Source organism: Saccopteryx bilineata, chromosome 8 (genome assembly GCF_036850765.1).
Source record: "Saccopteryx bilineata isolate mSacBil1 chromosome 8, mSacBil1_pri_phased_curated, whole genome shotgun sequence".
NCBI classification, from domain to species: domain Eukaryota; kingdom Metazoa; phylum Chordata; class Mammalia; order Chiroptera; family Emballonuridae; genus Saccopteryx; species Saccopteryx bilineata.
The window spans coordinates 99,378,711-99,400,977 of record NC_089497.1 but is presented as its reverse complement, the minus strand read 5'-3'; the positions used below and the strand labels follow the sequence as shown (position 1 = coordinate 99,400,977).

General features: G+C 43.2%; 2 protein-coding genes across 4 annotated transcripts in view; both read right to left on the bottom strand.

The window, feature by feature from the left end:
* The window catches only part of LOC136311921 (cAMP and cAMP-inhibited cGMP 3',5'-cyclic phosphodiesterase 10A-like), a 44,408-nt gene that overhangs the window by 6,532 nt on the left and 15,609 nt on the right, over window positions 1-22,267 (bottom strand). Inside the window, exons 3-5 of one of the 3 annotated variants that reach the window (XM_066241247.1) lie at window positions 18,195-18,223; window positions 7,440-7,668; window positions 6,186-6,310 (exon numbers count right to left, since the gene is read on the bottom strand). In XM_066241247.1, the coding sequence (XP_066097344.1) occupies window positions 6,186-6,209 (24 nt within the window). In that variant the 5' untranslated portion in view covers window positions 6,210-6,310; window positions 7,440-7,668; window positions 18,195-18,223. Of the gene's footprint in view, window positions 1-5,959; window positions 6,311-6,826; window positions 6,876-7,439; window positions 7,669-18,194; window positions 18,224-22,267 lie in introns of those variants that run through there. The other 2 variants (XR_010726849.1, XR_010726850.1) reach the window with 2 other exon arrangements.
* LOC136312188 (factor in the germline alpha-like) lies at window positions 9,621-10,247 on the bottom strand. Its single transcript, XM_066241701.1, has one exon. It carries the CDS (start codon window positions 10,245-10,247, stop codon window positions 9,621-9,623), a length of 627 nt encoding a protein of 208 aa, XP_066097798.1.

Genomic DNA, 22,267 nt, shown 5'->3' with positions numbered 1-22,267 from the left:
TGTTGTTTAGTTTCCACATTTTTGTGGGATTTTTTTCCTCTTTTTTGCAGTTGAATTCTAGTTTTAACGCTTTATTATCAGAAAATATGCTTGGTATAACTTCGATTTTTTTGAATTTGCTGATGTTGTTTTTGTGGCCCAACATATGGTCAATTCTTGAGAATGATCTATGTACACTGGAGAAAAATTTATACTCAGTCACTTTGGGATGAAATGTCCTGTACATGTCTATCATATCCAGGTGCTCTAGTGTTTTGTTTAAGGCCACTCTATCTTTGTTGATTCTCTGTTTGGATGACCGATCTAGAGCCGTCAGCGGTGTATTGAGGTCTCTAAGTATGATTGTATTTTTGTCAGTTTTTGTTTTAAGGTCAATAAGTAGTCGTCTTATATATTTTGGTGCTCCTTGGTTTGGTGCATATATATTAAGAATTGTTATGTCTTCTTGATTCAGTCTCCCCTTAGCCATTATGAAATGGTCATTTTTGTCTCTGAGTACTTTTGCTGTCTTGTAGTCAGCATTATCAGATATGAGTATTGCTACGCCTGCTTTTTTTTTGGATGTTATTTGCTTGGAGTATTGTTTTCCAGCCTTTCACTTTGAATTTGTTTTTATCCTTGTTACTTAGATGAGTTTCCTTTAGGCAGCATACAGTTAGATTTTCTTTTTTAATCCATTCTGCTACTCTGTGCCTTTTTATTGGTGAGTTTAATCCGTTTACATTTATTGTAATTATTGACACTAGTGAGTTCCCTATTGCCATTGAATATATTGCTTTCTGTTAGTTTTGTGTCTTGTTTGATGCTTCTCTTTCCTTTTTCTATCTTTGTTTTTATTTGGTTGTATTCCATACATCTTTCCTCTGTTGCTATCTTTTTTATCTCATGTGCTTCTGTGGTGGTATTTTCAATAGTGGTTACCTTTAAGTAATGAAAAGGGTTCCTACCCTGTTCATTGTAGCACACTATTTTTGAGTACTTTTGCACTTCATCGTCCTTTGCTACTGTTAATCTCCATCCTCTCCCCCCCTTTCTTTTTGTTGTTGTCACAGTTTAAAGTTGGTTTTATTGTGTTCTTCTTGGAGCTTTTACTTGTAGCTTTGTTTTTTTTTTTGTTGTTCTTTGTATCTGATTGTAGAACCTTCTTTAGTAATTCCTGTAGTGGGGGTTTTTTGACGATAAATTCCCTCATCTTTTCTGTATCTGTGAATGTTTTTATTTCTCCTTCATATTTGAAGGATAGCTTTGGTGGGTATAGTATTCATGGCTGGAAATTCCGCTCTTTCAGGACTTTAAATATTGGGGTTCACTCTCTTCTAGCTTGTAGAGTTTCTGCTGAAAAATCTGATGATAATCTAATGGGCCTTCCTTTATATGTTGTATTCTTCTTTTCCCTGGCTGCCTTGAGAATTTTTTTTTTGCCGTTGGTTTGTGCCAATTTCATTATGATATGCCTTGGAGTAGGTTTGTTGTGGTTAAGAAAACTCAGAGTTCTGTTTGCTTCTTGAATTAGAGGCTTTAGTTCTTTCCACAGGCTTGGGAAGGTCTCATCTATTATTTGTTTGAGTATGTTCTCCATTTCATTTTCTCTCTCTTCTCCCTCTGATATACCTATTATTTTTATGTTATTCTTTTTGATGGAGTTAGATTATTCTTGTAGGGCTATCTCATTTTTTTTAATTTTTGAGTCTTTCTTCTTCTCTCTGTTGTGCCTCAAGTTGTTTGTCTTTTATTTCACTAATCCTATCTTCTATCTGGCCTGTTCTATTAGCTAAGCTCGTTACCTCATTTTTCAGCTTGTGAATTGAGTTTTTCATCTCTGTTTGATTTGTTTTTATACTTTCAATTTCCTTGGAAATATATTCTTTGTGTTCATTGAGTTGTTATCTGAGCTCCCTAAATTGCCTTTCTGTGTTTTCTTGTATATCTTGGAAGATTTTTAGGGTTTCTATCTTAAATTCTCTGTCATTTAGCTCCAAGGTTTCCAATATATTAAATTTTTTCTCCATAGATTTTTCCTCATCTAGCTGTGTTACCTCTTTTTCTTTTGATATTCGATTTTCTCTTCCTTAATGACATCTGAGGGTGGTTTTGTTGATAGTATTAATGAGATTTAATAAAGAATAAAATGTTAAAAAAATAAAAAATCGAAAAGAGTTGGTTTTTTTTAAAAAAATTAATAATGAAATAAAGAAAAATAAAATAAAATTTTTTTTAAAAAAGGAAATTATTCCCCCCCTCCTTTTTTTCTCTCCACTCTTCTCCCCTCTTTCTTGAGAAAATCTTGTGGTGAACTGTGATTTATATTGTACTAAATAGAACAAACAATGCCTGTAATGGAGGGCCTTAATTGGGGAGAAGTAATAAAGGGGCAAAAAGAAAAAAAAGAAAAAAAAGAAAAAGAAAAGGGTGTATGGACCCACAAAAAGCAAATAAGAAAAAAATTGAGTCAAGAATAAAATGATTTGCTTTTAGGTGTTGGTTGACTAAGAGTTATGATGAGAGGAATAAGAGGGAAACAGGAAAATGGGGGAACAAATTAAAAAATTACTACTGTATTTAGTGGAACAAGAACTATATAAAATGGAGATCCAGGGATGGGAGCACTGCTAGTGTGTTAAAAAGGTGAAGTAAGAACCACCCAAAATGCCACAAACATAAGTTTGAGTCCCAGATAAGATATTGTTCGTTATTGAGGTTTGAATGAGAGGAGACTTAAAGGAGAAAGGAAGAAACTAATATAGAGGGAGAAAAGAAAGAGAGAGAGAAAGAAAAAAGAGGAAACCACTAAAAGAAGAAAAAAAGAGAGAGAGTTAAGGGTTTTGGAGTGCAACCCTCATAGAGAGAAAGGAAGAGGAAAGAAAAGATCATGTGAGATGTAACACTTATGGGTAGTGTAGTTCAAGGAGAGGAAAGAGTAAGACCGGCAGAGAGTTTAATGACCAAATTGGAGGAAGAATAAAAAATATCAAGAATGAAGATAAGAGAAACAAACGAACAAATATAATAAAATGGGATAGGCTATAAATTCTGCATATTATTCTTGATTTTGAGAGGTTATCTTCTTGCTTTTTCTTTTCTCTCCCTCTTCCTGGTTGGTGACTCTGTACCCTGGGTTCTTCTCCTTTGGCACGCTCAGGTAGAGATTTGCAGTTGATAAGTCTCTATGGCGATGTCATGTATTGTGCTTCAGTCTGGTTGGCAGTCGAGGCTCATTAGCATTTATAGGCTCCACCAGTGAGAGAGTCCGTGTTCCTGGAGCCTCTCTCCTAGTCTTTCCTTCCTCAATTAGTAGCCTGATAATCCAGCTATGGGGTTGCTGCTGCCTCTGCCTGGATAGTAAGAGGCTCAAAGAGCTGGCAACTCCCCACTCTATTCCCACTCAGCACAGGGCTCTGGGTAAGGCTCAGTCAGTCAGAGCTGCTAGCAAAATCAGGTGGGGCTTCCACCCACTCAAAGACCTCTGGCTCTGCCACTCTGTGGGATAACATGGGCGCGCACTGCCGCAGCACTTGGAGGAATCTCTTTTCCACTATCTGCACGTGCAGATCTGGATATCAGGCCAGCAGTCTCACACTCTTAGTGAAACCCCCATCCACATGGAAAAGTTCCAGCATTGGAATTAGCTCTCTCTCCATCCCTGGGTGTGGCTTTTTCAAGGTGCTAGGGTGGCCCAAGATTCTGCTTTTTGGCCCACACAAAGGCCCCTGACTCTGCCCCTCTGTAGGATAACCCGGGCGGGCACACTGAGGCACTCAGAGGAATCTCTCGCTCACTATCTGTGCTCGCTGACCAGGATATCAGGCCAGCAGTCTCACCTGAGTGAAACCCCCACCTCCACGGAAAAGTTCCAGCGTTGGAATTGGCTCTCGCTCCGTCCCCATGCGCGGCTTTCCCAGGGCGCTGGGGCAGCCCGAAGATTCTGCTTTCAGCCCACATAAAGGCCTCTGACTCTGCCCCTCTGTGGGGTAACATGGGTGCCCACTCCTGAGGTGCTGGGAGGAACCTCTCACTCACTCTCCATGCACGCCGACCAGGATATCAGGCCAGCCGCCTCACCCTCTGAGTGAATCCCCCTCCTGCACAGAAAAGTTCCAGCATTGGAATTAGTTCTCGCTCCCTCCCATGCGTGGCTTTCCCAGGGCACTGGGGTGGCCCGGAGATTCCACTTTCGGCCCACACGAAGGCCTCTGACTCTGCCTCTCTGTGGGACAACATGGGCGCACACTCTCGGGGCTTTGGAAGGAATCTCTCGCCCACTATCTGCGCGCGCCGACCAGGAGATCGGGGAAAATGGCTGCCCCACTTGTCTTTCTTTGTCTGGGTTTGGCGTGAGTGTTAGCTTGTATTGCCCGGGTTGCCACAGGTACAGTTTTTCCTTGGCCTGGATCTCTGTGCCACAGCCTGTTTCAGCCATTTGTGCCACAGCCTGGATCTATTCACCCCCTTTCCCCGCCTCAGTTTTTATATTCTCAGTTCCCAGTGAAAGCTGCCTTGTTTAGGTTAGTGAGGAAGGCGGAGCATTTCTTACTCCCTATTTCCTTTGGGGTTTGATTATATATTTAGCCAATTTTTCACTCGATCATACCTTCGGGTGTATTGCGAAACATCTGGAGTCTCCAAGGATAAGATTTTCTGTTTGTGGTTGAAGATCGTGTTGAGTTTTGGGGGAGATTTATCGGTATCGCTTCCTACCACGCCATTACTCTGACGTCATCTCCATTAACAAAATCTTAACCACAGAAAGGAGTTTTGTCCAACAAGCATCTCCAGAGGACCCTGGACAGCCAGGTCAGATGCTGCTTGGATCAGGACACAGATCCCTGCTTCCTTTCTGGACTCACCATTTCTCACAGATTGCTGCTTCTTCCTAGAAATCCTTTATTTTCCCTGCTTATCTACTGAGTGGGTGGGCTTCCAGGCTCTGCCCAAAAAGGGCTGATCATACAGGCTGCTTTTAATGTGATTCCCCAGCACCCATCCAAAGCAGGCCACTGGGCACAGTGGCCCCTCCCTCAGCCCCCTCCACCCCCACCCCCCACCTCAGGACCCTCCCTGACTGCTCTTCACACCACATGCTCTGACTTAGTGTGGATTCCTCAACTCCCCCCTACTGCTTGCACATTCTTTGATGGCAGAAATGACTCGTTATTTAGCGTCATATGCTCAGTAATTTAGCAATTTTTGCTACACAGCAGGTGTTTGAAATGGTTTGCAGGATGAAGAACATTCATGACATAATATTTCAGCAGTGGAGGTTAAATTAACTTTTAGAAATATTAAGACTCATCCAAGTCACAAAGTAGCAGACTGCACTCACACAATCTAAGTCCAAAATCAAACTCCTGTGAAACGCTATTCACTGGCAAGCTTTACTTCTCTTTGCAAGCTCTGAAACAGAGTTGCTCTGAAACAAGGGTTCTCTCTCCTGAGGGGCTGTGCCAGTGCAATGTGCCTAGGCAGGTGCAGAACCCTATTCAAGATCGTCACTGCACCCAGGCTGAGTAACTGCCTGCACTGCATCCTGAGACAGCTGGAAGTGTGCCTCCACAGGCTGCAGGTGGCAGCAGGCTGCGCTCTATGTCAGGTAACCAGCAGCACAGGGTCAGGCCTGTCCCATGGCAGATGGGAACAGGCATCCCTGAGGGCCCCCCCCACACCCCTACCCCCACCCCACCCCCCTCCCCCTCACCCCCGCGAAAACATCTGAACCATGACTACCACCACTCAGGGAGCTAGACTCCCTAGTAACTCTGTCCCACAACTTTGAATCATCTTCAACAAACCTAAAAAACAATCACATTTTGAAAGTGCTGAACTTTTGTTCTCATTTTATTTTACTGCAGATTATGTACAGAAGGGACACAGACTGTCCACCATGATGAAACAACTTCTGTGCAAAACTGTAAATCTAAAAATGCCATTTGAAAAATAGCACACCACAAACCAAAACAACTGATAAATTATAAGATTTTATTCCTAAATGTTTCCATTTTGGTAAGATTATGGGCTGGTAATAACCACATATAGAAACCAAGTACAAGACAAGTTTCAAGTACTTAATTACAATGTTATCAAGTTGTTAACATAGTATCTTTTATTACAAGCTTATGATATTTTCCTAAGTAGAGCACAAAAGAAAGCAAACAAATCCTAATTGTTGAAACTTGCATTGTTGCACTCACCAAGAAAATACAGTGCGAATCCATTGGCTTTGGTGACTGTCAGGTAACAGAGGAAGAAACGTGGTGAATAGAGGAGCACAGGGCAGAGTCTCCAGGGTGAGCTCCACGGGAGCCTTCTCAGTGGTCTGTGAACAAATGTCACTCAAGCCACACGGAACAGAGTGGCAGCACACAGAACAGAGTGGCTAACTGCTTCACTCAGTTACATAATTAGAGTATTTTCATTCACATTCATCAGTTATTGCAAATTTTAAGATGTGACAACCTTAAATAATATAGTCCTCAGTGTACTGTTTAATAACATATTTGTCAAACATTAAAATCAGTATTAAAAATATTTTTAAAATTTAGGCCCTGGCCAGTTGGCTCAGCGGTAGAGCATCGGTCTGGCGTGCAGAAGTCCCGGGTTCGATTCCTGGCCAGGGCACACAGGAGAGGCGCCCATCTGCTTCTCCACCCTTCCTCCTCTCCTTCCTCTCTGTCTCTCTCTTCCCCTCCCGCAGCCGAGGCTCCATTGGAGCAAAAGATGGCCCCGGCGCTGGGGATGGTTCCTTGGCCTCTGCCCCAGGCGCTAGAGTGGCTCTGGTCACGATGCCTCGGATGGGCAGAGCATCGCCCCCTGGTGGGCATGCCGGGTGGATCCCGGTCGGCCGCATGCGGGAATCTGTCTGACTGCCTCCCCGTTTCCAGCTTCAGAAAAATACAAAAAAAAAAAAATTTTGGTAATTGTATTTAATTGTTAAGGTATTAAAAGCACTGGAATTGATATTAATAATATTGAATGACCAATATAAGCACCAACCAAGAAGAATTATGTACCTGTGCGTGTCATCACTGAGGATGACATAGTTTGGCTTTTTTAAAATGACTTCAGGGCCATCTGACGGCAATGACCAGGGCAGTTGGTAGACTAAATCTTGAAGGAGTTGCCCCAACTGAAGGTGGCTTACCCCCTTCTGACCTCTGTGGCCTTTGTAAGAGGTTTGGCCTGTCTTTGCCAAAGCCTTCTTGCCAGTAAAATGGTGATAATCATATACAAAGAGACCAAATCAATTTAAAATGCTTCTTCCTTACAAATTAATGATTTCTTGTATAAATGTGATTTAATTCAATAAAACTATATAAAGAAAACCAAGTTTTAATTAGAAGACATAGTATATTCCATTTAAGCATCAGGCAGATACATTTTTTGGCGTTCTGGTAGTTATATAATAAAATATTTTCACCTTACATTTAACCCAAGAATAGCAGTACCTGAATGATGCTCATGTGACTGGGCAAGGACACCGTCTGGGCCCTTTCCTGCAGTGAGACAAGGACTCCAGGCTCCGGTGTCCACCCTAGGGGACTGTGAGGGCCTTACCCACTTGGATGACGTGGCTAAGCTTGTACAGGAGCAGGTGGTGTAGCCTCCCGTGTCCAGCTACTGCTCTATGTAGCTACTCAGCTCCTACACCATGCCCTGCATGTTCGTGTCTTGGTACTTTGAAAAAAAAAAAAAAAAGAAACAGCACAATTAAATATAATAAAATAAAAGTTTCTTAGTTTGTAAAAAATGTATACTATCTACATATATGACTTGATATACTGGCCCCTGGTTATGCTTTCATAGAGCATGACTTAATATAGTCTACTATAAAAACTGATTGCAAATTAAAAATATGAATACTACTCAGCCATAAGAAATGATGACATCGGAACATTTACAGCAAAATGGTGGGATCTTGATAACATGATACGAAGCGAAATAAGTAAATCAGAAAAAAACAGGAACTGTATTATTCCATACGTAGGTGGGACATAATAGTGAAACTAAGAGACATTGATAAGAGTGTGGTGGTTACGGGGGGGAGGGGGGAATGGGAGAGGGAAAGGGGGAGGGGGAGGGGCACAGAGAGAACAAGATAGAGGGTGACGGAGGACAATCTGACTTTGGGTGGTGGGTATGCAACATAATTGAACGACAAGATAACCTGGACTTGTTATCTTTGAATATATGTATCCTGATTTATTGATGTCACCCCATTAAAAAAATAAAATTATAAAAAAAAATGTTATTACTTACTTAGAATTACCTTTAGACTTCATGCATGCCTATTACATTAAATCTCAAATGTTACAAATTACAAATTTGTTTCTAAAGTTGTATATCTTATGTAGCAAGCAACCTGATCAGTAAACAATAGTGCAGAAGTTGGCTGAGTGAAACATTGTGAGAGGCTAGAAAAGTCACCCTTATGCACTGCCCCAGGTGAGACCAAGTTTATTACTGTCCTGTCCCCTGCACCGGTGTGGCTACCACCGAAGTCCCACCCCAATGCTCCACTAAAACAGGCCAGAGCTCATCCTATCCCCCCCCCATGTTGCCACAGTGGTCCCCCAGCAAACCCAGGCCTCAGGCGTGGTCCAGGCCCCGGGCACACAGCAGGTGGACAGGGCCTGGCAAGAAGGCAGAGGCTGAGCTAGAGCGACTCTGGGTACCAGCACCACTGTGTCTTCCCCAAAGGCTTTGGTTCTGACAGAAGCTTCCCTCCATCCAGCTCATCTTCCTAGGCCTCCTCTCCACAACAGTCCAAGGAGAACTTGAAAAATAAAATGCAAATTCTCTCACTGCCAGGCCTCCAAGACCCCTGGGCTTCCCAAGCACTTAGAATAACAGACAGAATGCATGGTGTCCTCCCCCACCACACAGTGGGGGGTTCTCCATCTCAGAAGCTCTCAGACATCCACTTCCCCCCTGACCAAGTGGCACCTTTCTCTGACATGGCCTGAAGCTGTTGTCTGGAGCACTGTTCTCAACAGACACATGTGGGATGGATAAATGGAGGGAAGGATGAGGGAATGAGTTCACCACGCCAGAGTCTGCTCCACACGGGCCCTCCTCTAAACACGCCAGAGGAGGAGGGAGACTAAACTCCAGTCCTGGAGAAGCCTACATTCCAGGTATAAGAGAAGGAACAGTAATTGCACAGCATGGGAGAAGGCCAGAGGCGTGACACAAGGTGTGCAGCAGGGTGAAAGCGGGTTCCCCTTTTCAGCAGGACCTAGGAAGGCAGGCTCAGTGATATGGGACTTACAGATGGACTTCAGGGGCACCAGACACCCTGAACGCCTGCAGCATGCCGATTGGCCCCCAGCTGTCTTGGACGAAGTGCTGAGCAACCACCAGCTCCCTCTGCCTCTGTCCTACAGAAGGACTCCAGGGCCGGCAGCCCCAGAAATTGGAGTGTGGAGGACGACGTATAGGAGGTCCAGTACACACCAAAAAGCATGATGAGATCTAGCCTAACAAAGACTGGGTGTCAGGGGCTGAAACAGAGAAAAAGGGTAGCAATGGATGAAAGAAAGTTCTGGGTGTTTTGTTTTTTTTTTTTTTTAAAAAAACTACACTTATTTTTTTTCTAGAATATAGACCTGGACCAGCTTTTTCATTTTTCATACTTGGGGGAGCCGTGGACTCAGGAGTTCTTCTTCTGGGAATCTATCCAGAATCCTGGTTGGAGAGATAACTCCAATTGTAGCCATCATGCACTGGCAATAAGCGTATGCTGACTCACCGTGGCCACCATCTGCCCAGGGCCCTTCCTCCTCACTTTTCAAGCCCACACAGCTAGCATGCTGGGTGTTGTTTCTCAATAGCTCTTTAGCCAAGGATATATGTGGTTCAGAAGTATTGTTGTTATAGTTCTGATGAGCTGGGTCTTGTTTCTCAGAGTCTTTGGCTCCTTCCAAAACATCACTGAGAACTTGTATGTATTCAGTTGCACCTTTAAGGATATCGACTTTGCTAGGCTTCCTGCTTTGAGGAAGAAATGGCACCAGTGCCTTCAGTTTGGCAAAACCTTGGTTGAGATTTTTTATCTGCTGGCGCTCCTTAGCGTTGGCCACGCGCCGCCGCTCCAGCACCAACTGGAGGTCCTCAGTAGACGAGTAGTGGCTGGAGGGCAGGCGCTTGAGCCGGCAAATAGCGGCCAGCTGCGGCAGTGGCCTGAACTGCTCCCGCAGCATGTCCTCCAGCACTTCAGCCGCCAGGGTGGCGAGGGAGCTGGGCACGGCATCCATGGCAGTAGGCTCTTTTTTAAAAAATTAAATTTAATAGAGTGACATTGGTCAATAAGAGTACACAGGTTTCAGGTGAACATATCTGTAACATCTGAACTGTTGATTGTGTTGTGTGCCCATCACCCAGAGTCAAACCACTTTCCATCACCGTATATTTGTCCCTCTTCTTTCCTCCAGCCCCCACTCTCTCAACCTTCTCCCCCTGGTAACCACCTCACTTTTATCTATGGCCATGAGTCTCAGTTTTATATCCCACCTATGTGTAAGATCATATAGTTCTTAGCTTTTTTTGATTTACTTATTTTACTTCATATTATGTTCTCAAGGTTCATTCATGTTGGCATAAATGGAAATATGTCATTATTTCTTATGGCTGGGTAGTATTCCATTGTATAAATGTACCGCATCTTCTTTATCCTATCCTCTACTGAGGGACACTTTGATTGTTTCTATGTCTTGGCCACTGTGAATAATGCTGTGGTGAACATAGGGGTGCACGTGTCTTTGTGTGCCAGTGTTTTTAAGATTTTTAGGTAGATTCTCAGTAAAGGGATTGCTGGGTCATATGTTAGATCTAGCCTTAATTTTTTGAGAAACCACCATTCCATTTTCCATAATGATTTTACCAGTTAATATTCCCACCATCAGTGAATGAGGGCTCCTTTTTCTCCACAGGCTCTACAACATTTATTCACTATCTTGTTCATAATAAATGATTTAACAGGTGTGAGGTGGTATGTCATTGTAATTTTGATTTGCATTTCCCTAATAGTGAAGATGAGCATCTTTTCATGTATCTGTTGGCCATTTGCATGTCTTCTTGGAAGACATACAAATCTGTTGTCTGTTCAGGTCCTCTCCTCATTTTTAATTGGATTATTTGCTTGCTTGTTGTTGAGCTTTGTGTGTTCTTTATATATTTTGGATATTAATGCCTTATTGGAGCTCTTTGTAAATATTATCTCATTTGGTTGGCTGCCTTTTGGTTTTGTTGTCAGTTTCTTTTTCTGTGCAGAAGCCTTTTAGTTTGATATAGTCCCATTCATTTAGTTTTGTCTTTACATCCCTTGCCTATGGGGTCAAATTCATAAAATGTTTTCTTCAGCCAAGATCCATAAGTTTAGTACCTATGTTTAGGTCTTTGATCCATTTTGAATTAATTTTTGTGCATGGGAAAATCTATAACAAGTTTCATTCTCTTGCATATCGCTTTCCAATTTTTCTAGCTCCATTTATAGAAAAAGCTTTCTTTTCTCCATTGTCAAAGATGATTTGTCCATATATATATATATGGTTTTATTTCTTGGCTCTTGATACTGTTCCATTGGTCTGTATGTCTGTTTTTCTGCCAATACCATGATATTTTTATTATCATAGCTCTGTAGTATAATTTGAAGTCAGATAGTATGATACCTCTGGCTTCATTCTTTTTCCTCAGGGTTGCTTTGGCTATTTGGATTCTTCTGTGATTCCATACAAATCTGGTAATTTTCTTTGTTATATTTATTTTAAAATTTACTTTGGAATTTTGATGGGGATTGCATTAAATTTGTGCATTACTTTGGGTAATTGAACATTTTAACTACATTAATTCTTCCAATCCATGAACATGAACTATTTTTACATTTCATTGTATCTTTCTCAATTTAATAATTTTGTAGTTTTCAGTATACAAGTCCTTCACAACCTTTGTTAAGTTTATTCTTAGATATTTTTGTTATTGTTGTTACAATTGTAAAAAGAATTTTTAAAATTCATTTTCTGAAGTCCTACTGTTGGCATACAGATAGTAGTGGACTTTTGTATATTGATTTTGCATCCTGCCACTTTACTATATTTGTTTGTTTCTAATAGTTTTTTGGTGGGGTGTTCTATGCCCGTCAGCTTGGCTGAGATCTGGTCCTGATGTGGCTGACACTGAACATCACTGAAACGCCCAAGGTCCCAGGCACATGATTCAGTCTTAGCCAGGTGGGAGTGCAGAGTGGATTTATTCAGTAGGACCTGTTTACCTAGCCCCTAGGCATGTCCCACGACACATCCGTCCCTGAGGCTATGAGTTGGGTGTTTCTGAGACTGCTGGACATTGTGCAGAGCTCTGTGGTGAGGGTCCCAGCAGGTCCTCAGCCTCCTGTGGTAACTAGAGTTTTACAGACACATCTGGAAAACACATCCTCAGAACCTGGCAGGATTCCCACACTGTCGGGTCCCTACCTGCGAAAGGGGTGGGGAATCTGAGGAACAGCTCACCACGCAGCACTAACAGAGAGAGGACCTTTAATGCAGCTGTGTGCAGTGCTCAGACTGATGGCCAGCTGCTCACCATCTATTGGACAGGAAATGTCACACACAAGTGAGAACCAGAGACATTCTGGGACATGGGCACTGATCATGAGGTTTCCTTTAACCATGTCTCTGGGCTTTCGTTTTCTCGACTGTGTAACATGAAGGTTGAAATGGATTTTCTTTAAACTTTTTAATACTAGCTATGATCGTCAATGAACTAGGATTTTAATTTGTGCTGTCATTTAAGCTTCAATTTCTAATCTTTAACCTCACAGTTGGGTTACTACACCCTGTTTCCTTTGATTACATAAGTATCACAAGATCAAAATGTTTTATGATAATTGCTACTCATATTAATGTAATGTTAACTCTCAAATATTGAAGGATTATCTATATAGTGGATTATTCAAACCATCATCCACTAACTCTTAGATGGCACATATAAATGAGAAATCATAAGCTGATCTGTCACTCCTGAGTGCTAGTGTTCTGGGACATGCAGAGGGAGCAGGTGGGGACAAATGTCAAGTCATGTGTCTCTAAGATGCTCTTATGAAAACAACACAATGAAAAAAGCTTACTAAGGGACCAATTCAGTACAGTTCTATGAACCTCTAATTCTGTGGCTTGAGTATCAAAAATTTACAATAGAATATTAATGACATTGTTAAGAACTGGTATTTTCAAAACATTTTTTATTTTTTAATTAAATGTATTGGGGAAACTTGGTTAAGAGCATACAGGTTTCAAGTGTACATGTCTATGATACATAATCAGTATAGTGCATCATGTGCCCACCACCCAGTCACTCTCCTCCTGTCACCATGTATTTGAGCCCCTTTACCCTTCACTGCCTTATGCCCCTCCCCTCTGGTGACCACCATGCTGTTCTCCACCTCTATGAGTTTTTGTTTTTGTTTGTGTTTGTTTGTTTTTAACTGCACAAAGTTCTTTCACTGCCTTTGTTATATGACTTCTTATAGAAGATGTTTCATTGGTCATTTAGGTTAAAATAAAACCTTAAACTGAAACAGTAATTTGATAATCCAATTTAACAATGTGTATTAAAATCCATGAAATACTCATGTCCTTTGACTCATGACCTCAGGCCTCAACATGTTTCCTCAGGAAACATTTACAGGATAAAAACTGCTAAAGACATAATCAGCCTATGAAAAATCAGAAACAATTTAAAACTCCACACATAGAATGAGAAAGTAAAAGTCATCAGAGAGAACCCAATGGGATATTTGTAGTCAAAGATAATATTGGACAGCATAATACCATAAAAATACTTACGGCATAGTACAATTCAAAAAGCAAAAATAAAAACTATGTAAATGCGTTCATGTAAAGGAAAAACTAGAAGGAAATATTACTTACTGATATTACTGACTGGCCAGAGAGATCAAGGCCTGTTAATGAATGGACAGCCCTTTCCAGAACCTCACTCACGAGCTCTGCGCATCTGTCCACCAGGCCAACCCCCAGCTGCTCCCTTCTCTACCAAAGCCTCCCTCTAGCCCTGGAGCTCACTACCAATCCCTGCAATTCCTCTGTAACTTCCAAGGCCTCCAAGAGAAACAATCTGTTACTTTTCTGCCCTAACTGAAACTTTCCTGCCTTCCTGATGGGATGGCTTTCTTGACTAGAACTATCACATAACGTAAAATGAACCTGTAAGATGCATGGACATGGGTGTTAAGCAGATAATTCAGAAATGTCTTTATAAACACAGCAATAAGTAGTATACAAATATGAACAGAAGACCGGCTCTTCCAGGAAAACCAGAAATTGGAATTCCACGACCTTGCCTCACCTCACTCTAATAAACAGCCAAAGAAGAAAACGCAGAGAACATGGACCACTCTGGCCACCATATGCCATAAATTTCAAGGCCAACTTCACCAAACAGAATACCAATTAAGCCAAAGTGAAGAGTCCTAAAGGCTTACTTAAAATTTCTTTTCCCAAGAAACGGCACTGTTGCTGAAGTAAATGATGAATACTCTGGGAAATCAATGGCAGAGGACCCCATCTCATCTGATGCGCACAGAGGCTCCCACACTCTCCAGCAGGGGGGCCCTGTGGCAGAAATACACTGAGTGGTAAGAGCAGGGAAACTGCAGGATGACTGACAGAACCAGCACCCAATCACTAACCTGCATGGACAGGTCCTCCTCTGGACCAGCCGGTTACAAGGAAAACAGGGAGATGGAACTCGGATTCCAGGAGAGCAATTCCTTCCTATCAAACCAGAGCATCCGCAGAGGTGGACATCCCCTGTGGGAAAGCCCAGTGCTCCATTCCCAAGACTGAAGTGGTGCTGTTGACCCTCCCTCGCCAGCCCTCCAACCTAGGATCTAACAGTAGAATTGTAATAGTATTTACATTCATAGTAAGCAGAGACAAAGAAATTCTAACTACAAATACCAAGCCTAACACCATTTCAGGATAAACATTAAAAAAAGAGAGATCAGCAAATGACTTCTCAACAAGTATTGCAACATTATAAAAAGAAGAAAAGCCTACCAAAAATACACAAGGTGTTAGGATTATAGCAGTACAGCCAGGGAAAGCTCAATTCAGATGCTGTCCAAGGATGAATTTACTCCAAATTAATGGTAGCAAAGTGTCTGCTCTTCACCCTTAAAAAATTAAAGCATTAACAGCAAGAAATTCTCAGTGACTTCCTAAAAAAGACTGAAATTAAGGGAAAGCACCAAAATAAAGAAGTAACTTCAAGTTAAAAGAGCCACTGTGAATGAGTCTTTATAAATGCAGTTATGGTTTACAAATAGGAACAGAAGACCAGCTCTCAGAATTCAACCCAAAGCCCATGCGGAGGACAACAGGCCTTTCTCCTGCCCCCATCCCCATGTCCCTGTGAGCTCTGTTCCCCCCACCCCACGATACCCCTCACCCTCTGGCTCCTCCTCTAGAGGCTCCCTAGTCCCTTCAGACACCCTCTGCTCAAAGGCCAACTCATTAGCACCCTGTCTTGCGACCTTGGGTATGTAGATGAGCAGGAAGGCCATGCCCAGCCCACCTTCCTTCCTTGTCCCTTTATTCTCCTCTAGTCCTCTATGCATCACCATATCTACCACTACACAGACACATGATTTTCACAGTCACTTCCACAGTATGAGAGCCAGAGCCCTACACTGCTGAGCAGCATATGTCCAGCTCGTAGAACACAAATGCTCAACATCTGTGAACAGAGTGTCAGGAGGTGGAAGAGAGAGAGAGAGAGAGAGAGAGAGAGAGAGAGAGAGAGAGAGAAGGAAGAAAGGAGGGAATGAAGAAAGAAGGGGGATAAAAGGATGGGGGTCAGCTTAGAGATCTGACTCGACTTTGGGTAAAAAGCTAGCTTAGTTTACTAAGAAATCAAGAACTAGAAACGTCCTATAGTTTCTTTAAAAAGCTAATTTTCCCTTAAAACTGTATTCCAGATCCAGAGCTTCCAAGGGCTCTCTGCCACCTCCTCTCGCTGGTCCCAGGACACAGCATCCTGTAAATTCAGGTCAGAGGTGCCACCTTCTGAAATGCACTGTGACACACTTAACACGGTACACATCTGCCAGATCCCGGGCAGCCAAACAGGGAGACACACATCACAAGTGGGCCTGTTCGCTCCAAAAGATGGACACAGGCCTCTCTGTTCAAAGAGCACTCTCATGGGGGAGGGGCACAGCCTCTTAAGAGTTGGCACAAAAAAAAAGTGAGATCAATACTAACACATGACAATTAAGGAGAGGAACTTTTGTGAGCAGGATGTCACAGAAGCCCCGAGTGCCCAGGGCTGTGATGCTCAGCCTCCCATAGCACATGCTGCTAACAACAAATGTGCTCAAACAGAACTGAAAAAGTTGCACTCACCACCTCTAGATCTTAATTCCAACTTAAAACAATGGCATACTGTTTTATAAAACAAATTCTGAGTAGTCAAATAAGCATTGATCAAGATATGGGGTAAGTTCAGAAAAAAAATTAAAAAATCCAGGCAACTGATACTATCCAAGGTTTTCAGTACATTGATTTAGTGTTTCTCAACCAGAGATGCACTTTCTCCAAATACGGCACAAAATGCAAGAGCCTCACAAAACAACCGCAAAGGAAACTCATGTGCACCATCCTGTCACGGCCTGTCATGACCCTGTGGAGAGCAGGGAAGGAGGTGCTGTCACAGCAAGAGCATATGGCCATGTCACTAACCGGTCCCCGATGTGTTGGGGCAACACTGTGCAAAACTAAAACACACAGAAATGTCTTTAGTAAAAACTGGGCTCTTTGTCTAAACAACTGTTCGACCCAAATAGAAGCCGGCTTATACTTAAGGAGTGTGCTGAAGAGCAGAGTCAGTTATGACTCTGTGGCACCAAGTCTTTATATGTCGGGACACTGAAGGTGAAGGGACAGCTCCAGCAAGTGGTGAACATGGTTGGCACACAGGCAGAGGCGAGGTGTCGCAAAGAGCTCTCAGCTTTGTCGTCACACACGGGCTCCTCAGACACCTGAGATAGCAGAGTGCCTGACATCAGCACGCGGGGCCTCAGGACTCTGTCCAAGTCCATTTTCATCCTCAAGCATCGCTCTTTACTCTCTGCTGCTCACAGAAGCTGCAAACATTCCCATCTGATGCCTCTGCCCCTTGAAACACCCTGAAGCACTTGCACGTGGGGACTTTCTAACGTGAAGGAGCTCTGTCGATGTGAAGCTCACCAGAAGGTGCCCAAGGAAACCCTGAGACATGCAGGAACATTCAGAGTCTGCCAGGACAGAAGACCCCGGTCATTTTAGAGAGTCCTTCCTTCAGATAATCCATAATAAAGGAAAGTATCCACATACATGGTGATACTAAAGCACTTCAGGTTACGGTTTAGGACAAAGAGTGAGTGATCTGTTATAGAAGGCTGCATCAGATACAAGTCAGACTGATCATTTTCCATATTTAATCCACATTTAATATCTGTGTCTGTGTACAGGATACATAATAAACTTACTCTGCATATGTAACTCATTATCCTGTTATAGTATTAAAACTGTATGTTATCAATAAATGCTTTCAGGACTCGTGCCCATGAGCTTTTAAGTTTATTAAGTCTCTTAAACACCAAATATTTCTCTCGGACATGAGAACAATTTACTTAACAGTTCTAGAAGGACTGAGGAACACCATGTCCTTGCTACATTAGTCACCGCTGTTCTCCTAAAGAGAAGGCGCAGGGATGCAGAGGCAGGGACTAGCCAGGTCACATGTGACACTATCCCAGAGTGCTGGACAGTGGTGAGGTGGCTTCTGCCACGCAGGCTAGGTGACAGTGGTCATGTGCCAATGCTGTCTTGGTACTGCCTAACTTACAGTTTGTCACCAGAGGCTAAACCCAGTCTCCATGTGCACTGTCAAAGCTGCCTCAGTCGGCAGCTGACTAAGAATCCCCTCCACAGGCCAGACAAGCACCTCCTCCACTGCTCTCAGCCAGAGGCCCTCAGAGAGCAACCTCCCCTCCTGCCCAGGCCCCGTATAGCGAGCGACACGGGGAGGGGGCACTCAGCTCTGTCACTAGTCCCAATACTGTGACATGTCAGAGCCCTGCGGGAGCACACAGGAGGATTCATGTCCCCCATGGTGGTGGCAGAGACTGTGTCCACAGCACTTACCCTGCTGATCTCCTTAGGAGCTGTCTCATCTGGGGGAGGGAGAAGAAAAGGGAAAGACACAATTAGAACCTCAGAGCAGGGTCCAGAGCACACAGCACATCCTCCTCTCTCAGTCAGCCAGAGGCCCCCCTGTGCTATGCCTTCTCTTACACGGTCTAAGAACTTGGTTTTTGAAATCTGTCAATAAAGGCTAAACATAGTAAGTTTAGAGCTAGAGGTACACGTTAATTTTGAAGGGACGTGATATAACCCAATTATTAGTCATTCCAAGATTACCTACAAAATGGCCATGCCCGCAAACATGACTTAACAGTAGTTTATTCAAATGCATGGACACAGAAAAGGCTTGTGACATCTGTATTACTCTAATGACACAACTTGCACGAATATCTCAAATGACCATTATTACCACCTGTGCTGCAAGGGTTCATTCAAGCATTTCTTATTGCTGAAATAAGACATTACTTGTGTGGCACCCTGGTCAAGGCATGAAGGGCTCCCCCCGTGGGGTTGGTTACATGGCAAGAACATACTTGTATGACCAATAGGACACAAGAAACAAACTGGTCAAGACTTCACTGAGGACCACTGGTCCTGACCCAAAGGAAGGGTGTCTACATGGCCTCTGTAGACCCCGCCTGGGGTGGCAGCTGCTGACACTTTGCTATCTGTGTCTCGTGTGGCAATCAGACCCTGTCCACCCCCACCATCAGCACACATGGCTCGGGCAGGTCTCAGTGACTATGGTCACTCGGCTGCACAGCCCGATTCATCATGACTCTGACAAAAACAGACCCCGTGGGTTCAAACAGGGTCCTGATCCTCCTCTCTCTTTTAAAAGTCTTACTCTCTAAGCCACTTAGGCCTGCTGGCTCCTGTTTTACCTTATGCTTCTTCAGTTTACTGCATACCATCCATTTCCATGAATAACACCAAGTCTGGTCCCAAATCACAGACCAACCAGTCACCCCCAAGGTGTTCCCTAAAGCCAGTATCTTCCCTGGCAACCATGCTCGAACACACAGAAACACACACACGCACTCACACAAGCACACACACAGGCATGCACAGACACTGCCCCATCCAGTTTGTCTTTCAAAAGCATTCTGTGACCGTGGCCCTCTGCTGCCTCAGACACTAAAGCAGACACAGCTGTCAGCTCTAGCTGCTCACTGCTCCACCTGGGGACTGCGTGCAATCACCAGGCTGGGATGGGACGTGTTCAGCAGTAGGTGTTCAATAAGCAGTGCCTATGTTTTATTGACACACACTTGCTTATGTTTTTTCCTTATAATTCTACAATACACATTTGAGTATCACAGCTGACATTCCTAAGAACAAGCACACTATGGGACAAATATTTACCATCTACACTTAGCACAGCACAGAAATATGTCATTTAATCTTCAACTCCTAACCCTTCATCCTCTCTTAAACCTCTCTGAAGATTAATCTATTTGATTTAATCATCACAAGTTTATTAACAGATTCTAAAGCTAAAGAGGCTTGTATGTTATTAATATTTTTTTAAGTTTTTTATTTTGACAGAGACAGGAAGAGAGAGACAGAGAGAGGGACAGATAGGGACAGACAGACAGGAAGGGAGAGCAATGAGAAGCATCAATTCTTCATTGTGGTTCCTTAGTCTCCTTAGTTGTTCATTGATTGTGTTCTCATATGTGCCTTGACTGGGGGTGGGGGGAGCTCCAGCAGGGCGAATCACCCCTTGCTTAAGCCCGTGACCTTGGGCTCCTGTCTATGATCCCATGCTCAAGCCAGCAGCCCTGAGCTCAAGCCAACGACCTTGCCGTTTTGAACCTGGGTCCTCTACATCCCAGTCCAGCACTCTATCCACTGTGTCACTGCCTGGTCAGGCATCTTAAGTTTTTATCTAAGACATTCAGTGAGCTGGTTGAGCATCCAGGTGATGAAAAGGCATGTTGGAAAAGAGCAGCTGTACAGCAGTTCCCTGCTAGGACTGCGGGAGCTAGTCCGCTGAGACCCGCTGGGCTCCTCATGCTCCACCACTCGTCACTAAGATGTTAGTTAGTGAAGAAAAGCCTGAATGTCTCAACATCTGCAAACAAACACACCCTTCACTTCTTTCTCTAGGTGCTCAGTGTTCCTCAGACTCCGGTGTGCACAAGATCCTCTTCCAGCATGGATTTATAACAACTCTTCTTTTTTCCTCCCCAAATGGGTAGTTTAAATTCTCTGAAAGAAAAAAAAAACTTTACCAACAGCTGAACTCTGGATTTTTTACTACATGCTCTGAATGAGAAATGCACCCTCTATCTCTTTCTCCTGCTCAGAAGTCAAGCAATCCTCTACATGAGCATCCAGTCCACTGCGTTAGAGAGGAAATTCATGGCCACAGAGAACCCTCCCAGAAGGGCTCCTGCCTCCTCCCCTGTATGTGGGATTTTCATTTAGTTGATCTCTCTGCCCAAGAAAATTCTAAGCACGTTAAAAAGAGTGCATTTATCTTTCGGTCTAAGGGGGGTAGCAGAGTAGAGCGGTGCACAGGAGTCAGTGCCCAGCGGCTGAGGCCACAATCTATGCTCTGCTGCCCAGAGTGGCAGTCAATGGAGGAAAGGTGACTTTCTGCCACCTCAGAAGGCTTCAGTAAAACACTACCCTAACAATACAACTGGACACTGAAAACTTTTTTTTCTACAAGGACATTTTCAAAGTAGCAGAGAGGAAATGCCCTCTCCTCCGACACATAGTTCCTTAAAGCCTGCAGCTCACCTAGGGGACAGCAGGTGAAGAGCGCACGGCCCGGGACGTCTCTGCACGCCCGGCATGTGCTCTACATGGCTCAGCAATGAAGCTCACTCTAAAATGACCGAGGACCACAGAAACAAAGAGAATTGCCATGGATACCAGATTTTTTTTTTAAATAAATTTTTATTAATGGTAATGGGATGACATTAATAAATCAGGGTACATATATTCAAGGAAAACATGTCTAGGTTATTTTGTCATCAAATTATTTTGCAAACGCCTCGCCCAAAGACAGATTGTCCTCCGTCACCCTCTATCTAGTTCTCTGTGCCCCTCCCCCTCCCCCTAACTCTCTCCCTCCCTCCCTCCCATGTCCTCCCTCCCCCCCCCACCCTTGGTAACCACCACACTCTTGTCCATGTCTCTTAGTCTCATTTTTATGTTCCACCAATGTATGGAATCATGTAGTTCTTGTTTTTTTCTGATTTGCTTATTTCACTCCTTATAATGTTATCAAGATCCCACCATTTTGCTGTAAATGATCTGATGTCATCATTTCTTATGGCTGAGTAGTATTCCATAGTGTATATGTGCCACATCTTCTTTATCCAGTCTTCTATTGAAGGGCTTTTTGGTTGTTTCCATGTCTTGGCCACTGTGAACAGTGCTGCAATGAACATGGGGCTACATGTGTCTCCACGTATCAATGTTTCTGAGGTTTTGGGGTATATACCCAGTAGAGGGATTGCTGGGTCATAAGGTAGTTCTATTTGCAGTTTTTTGAGGAACCACCATACTTTCCTCCATAATGGTTGTACTACTTTACAGTCCCACCAACAGTGAATGAGGGTTCCTTTTTCTCCACAGCCTCTCCAACATTTGCTATTACCCGTCTTGTTGATAATAGCTAATCTAACAGGAGTGAGGTAGTATCTCATTGTAGTTTTGATTTGCATTTCTCTAATAACTAATGAAGCTGAGCATCTTTTCATATATCTGTTGGCCATTTGTATCTCTTCCTGGGAGAAGTGTCTGTTCATGTCCTCTTCCCATTTTTTTATTGGATTGTTTGTTTGTTTGTTGTTGAGTTTTATGAGTTCTTTGTAAATTTTGGATATTAGGCCCTTATCTGAGCTGTCGTTTGAAAATATCAGTTCCCATATAGTTGGCTGTCTGTTTATTTTGATATCAGTTTCTCTTGCTGAGCAAAAACTTTTTATTCTGATGTAGTCCCATTCATTTATCTTTGCCTTCACTTCTCTTGCCATTGGAGTCAAGTTCATAAAATGTTCCTTAAAACCCAGGTCCATGATTTTAGTACCTATGTCTTCTTCTATGTACTTTAT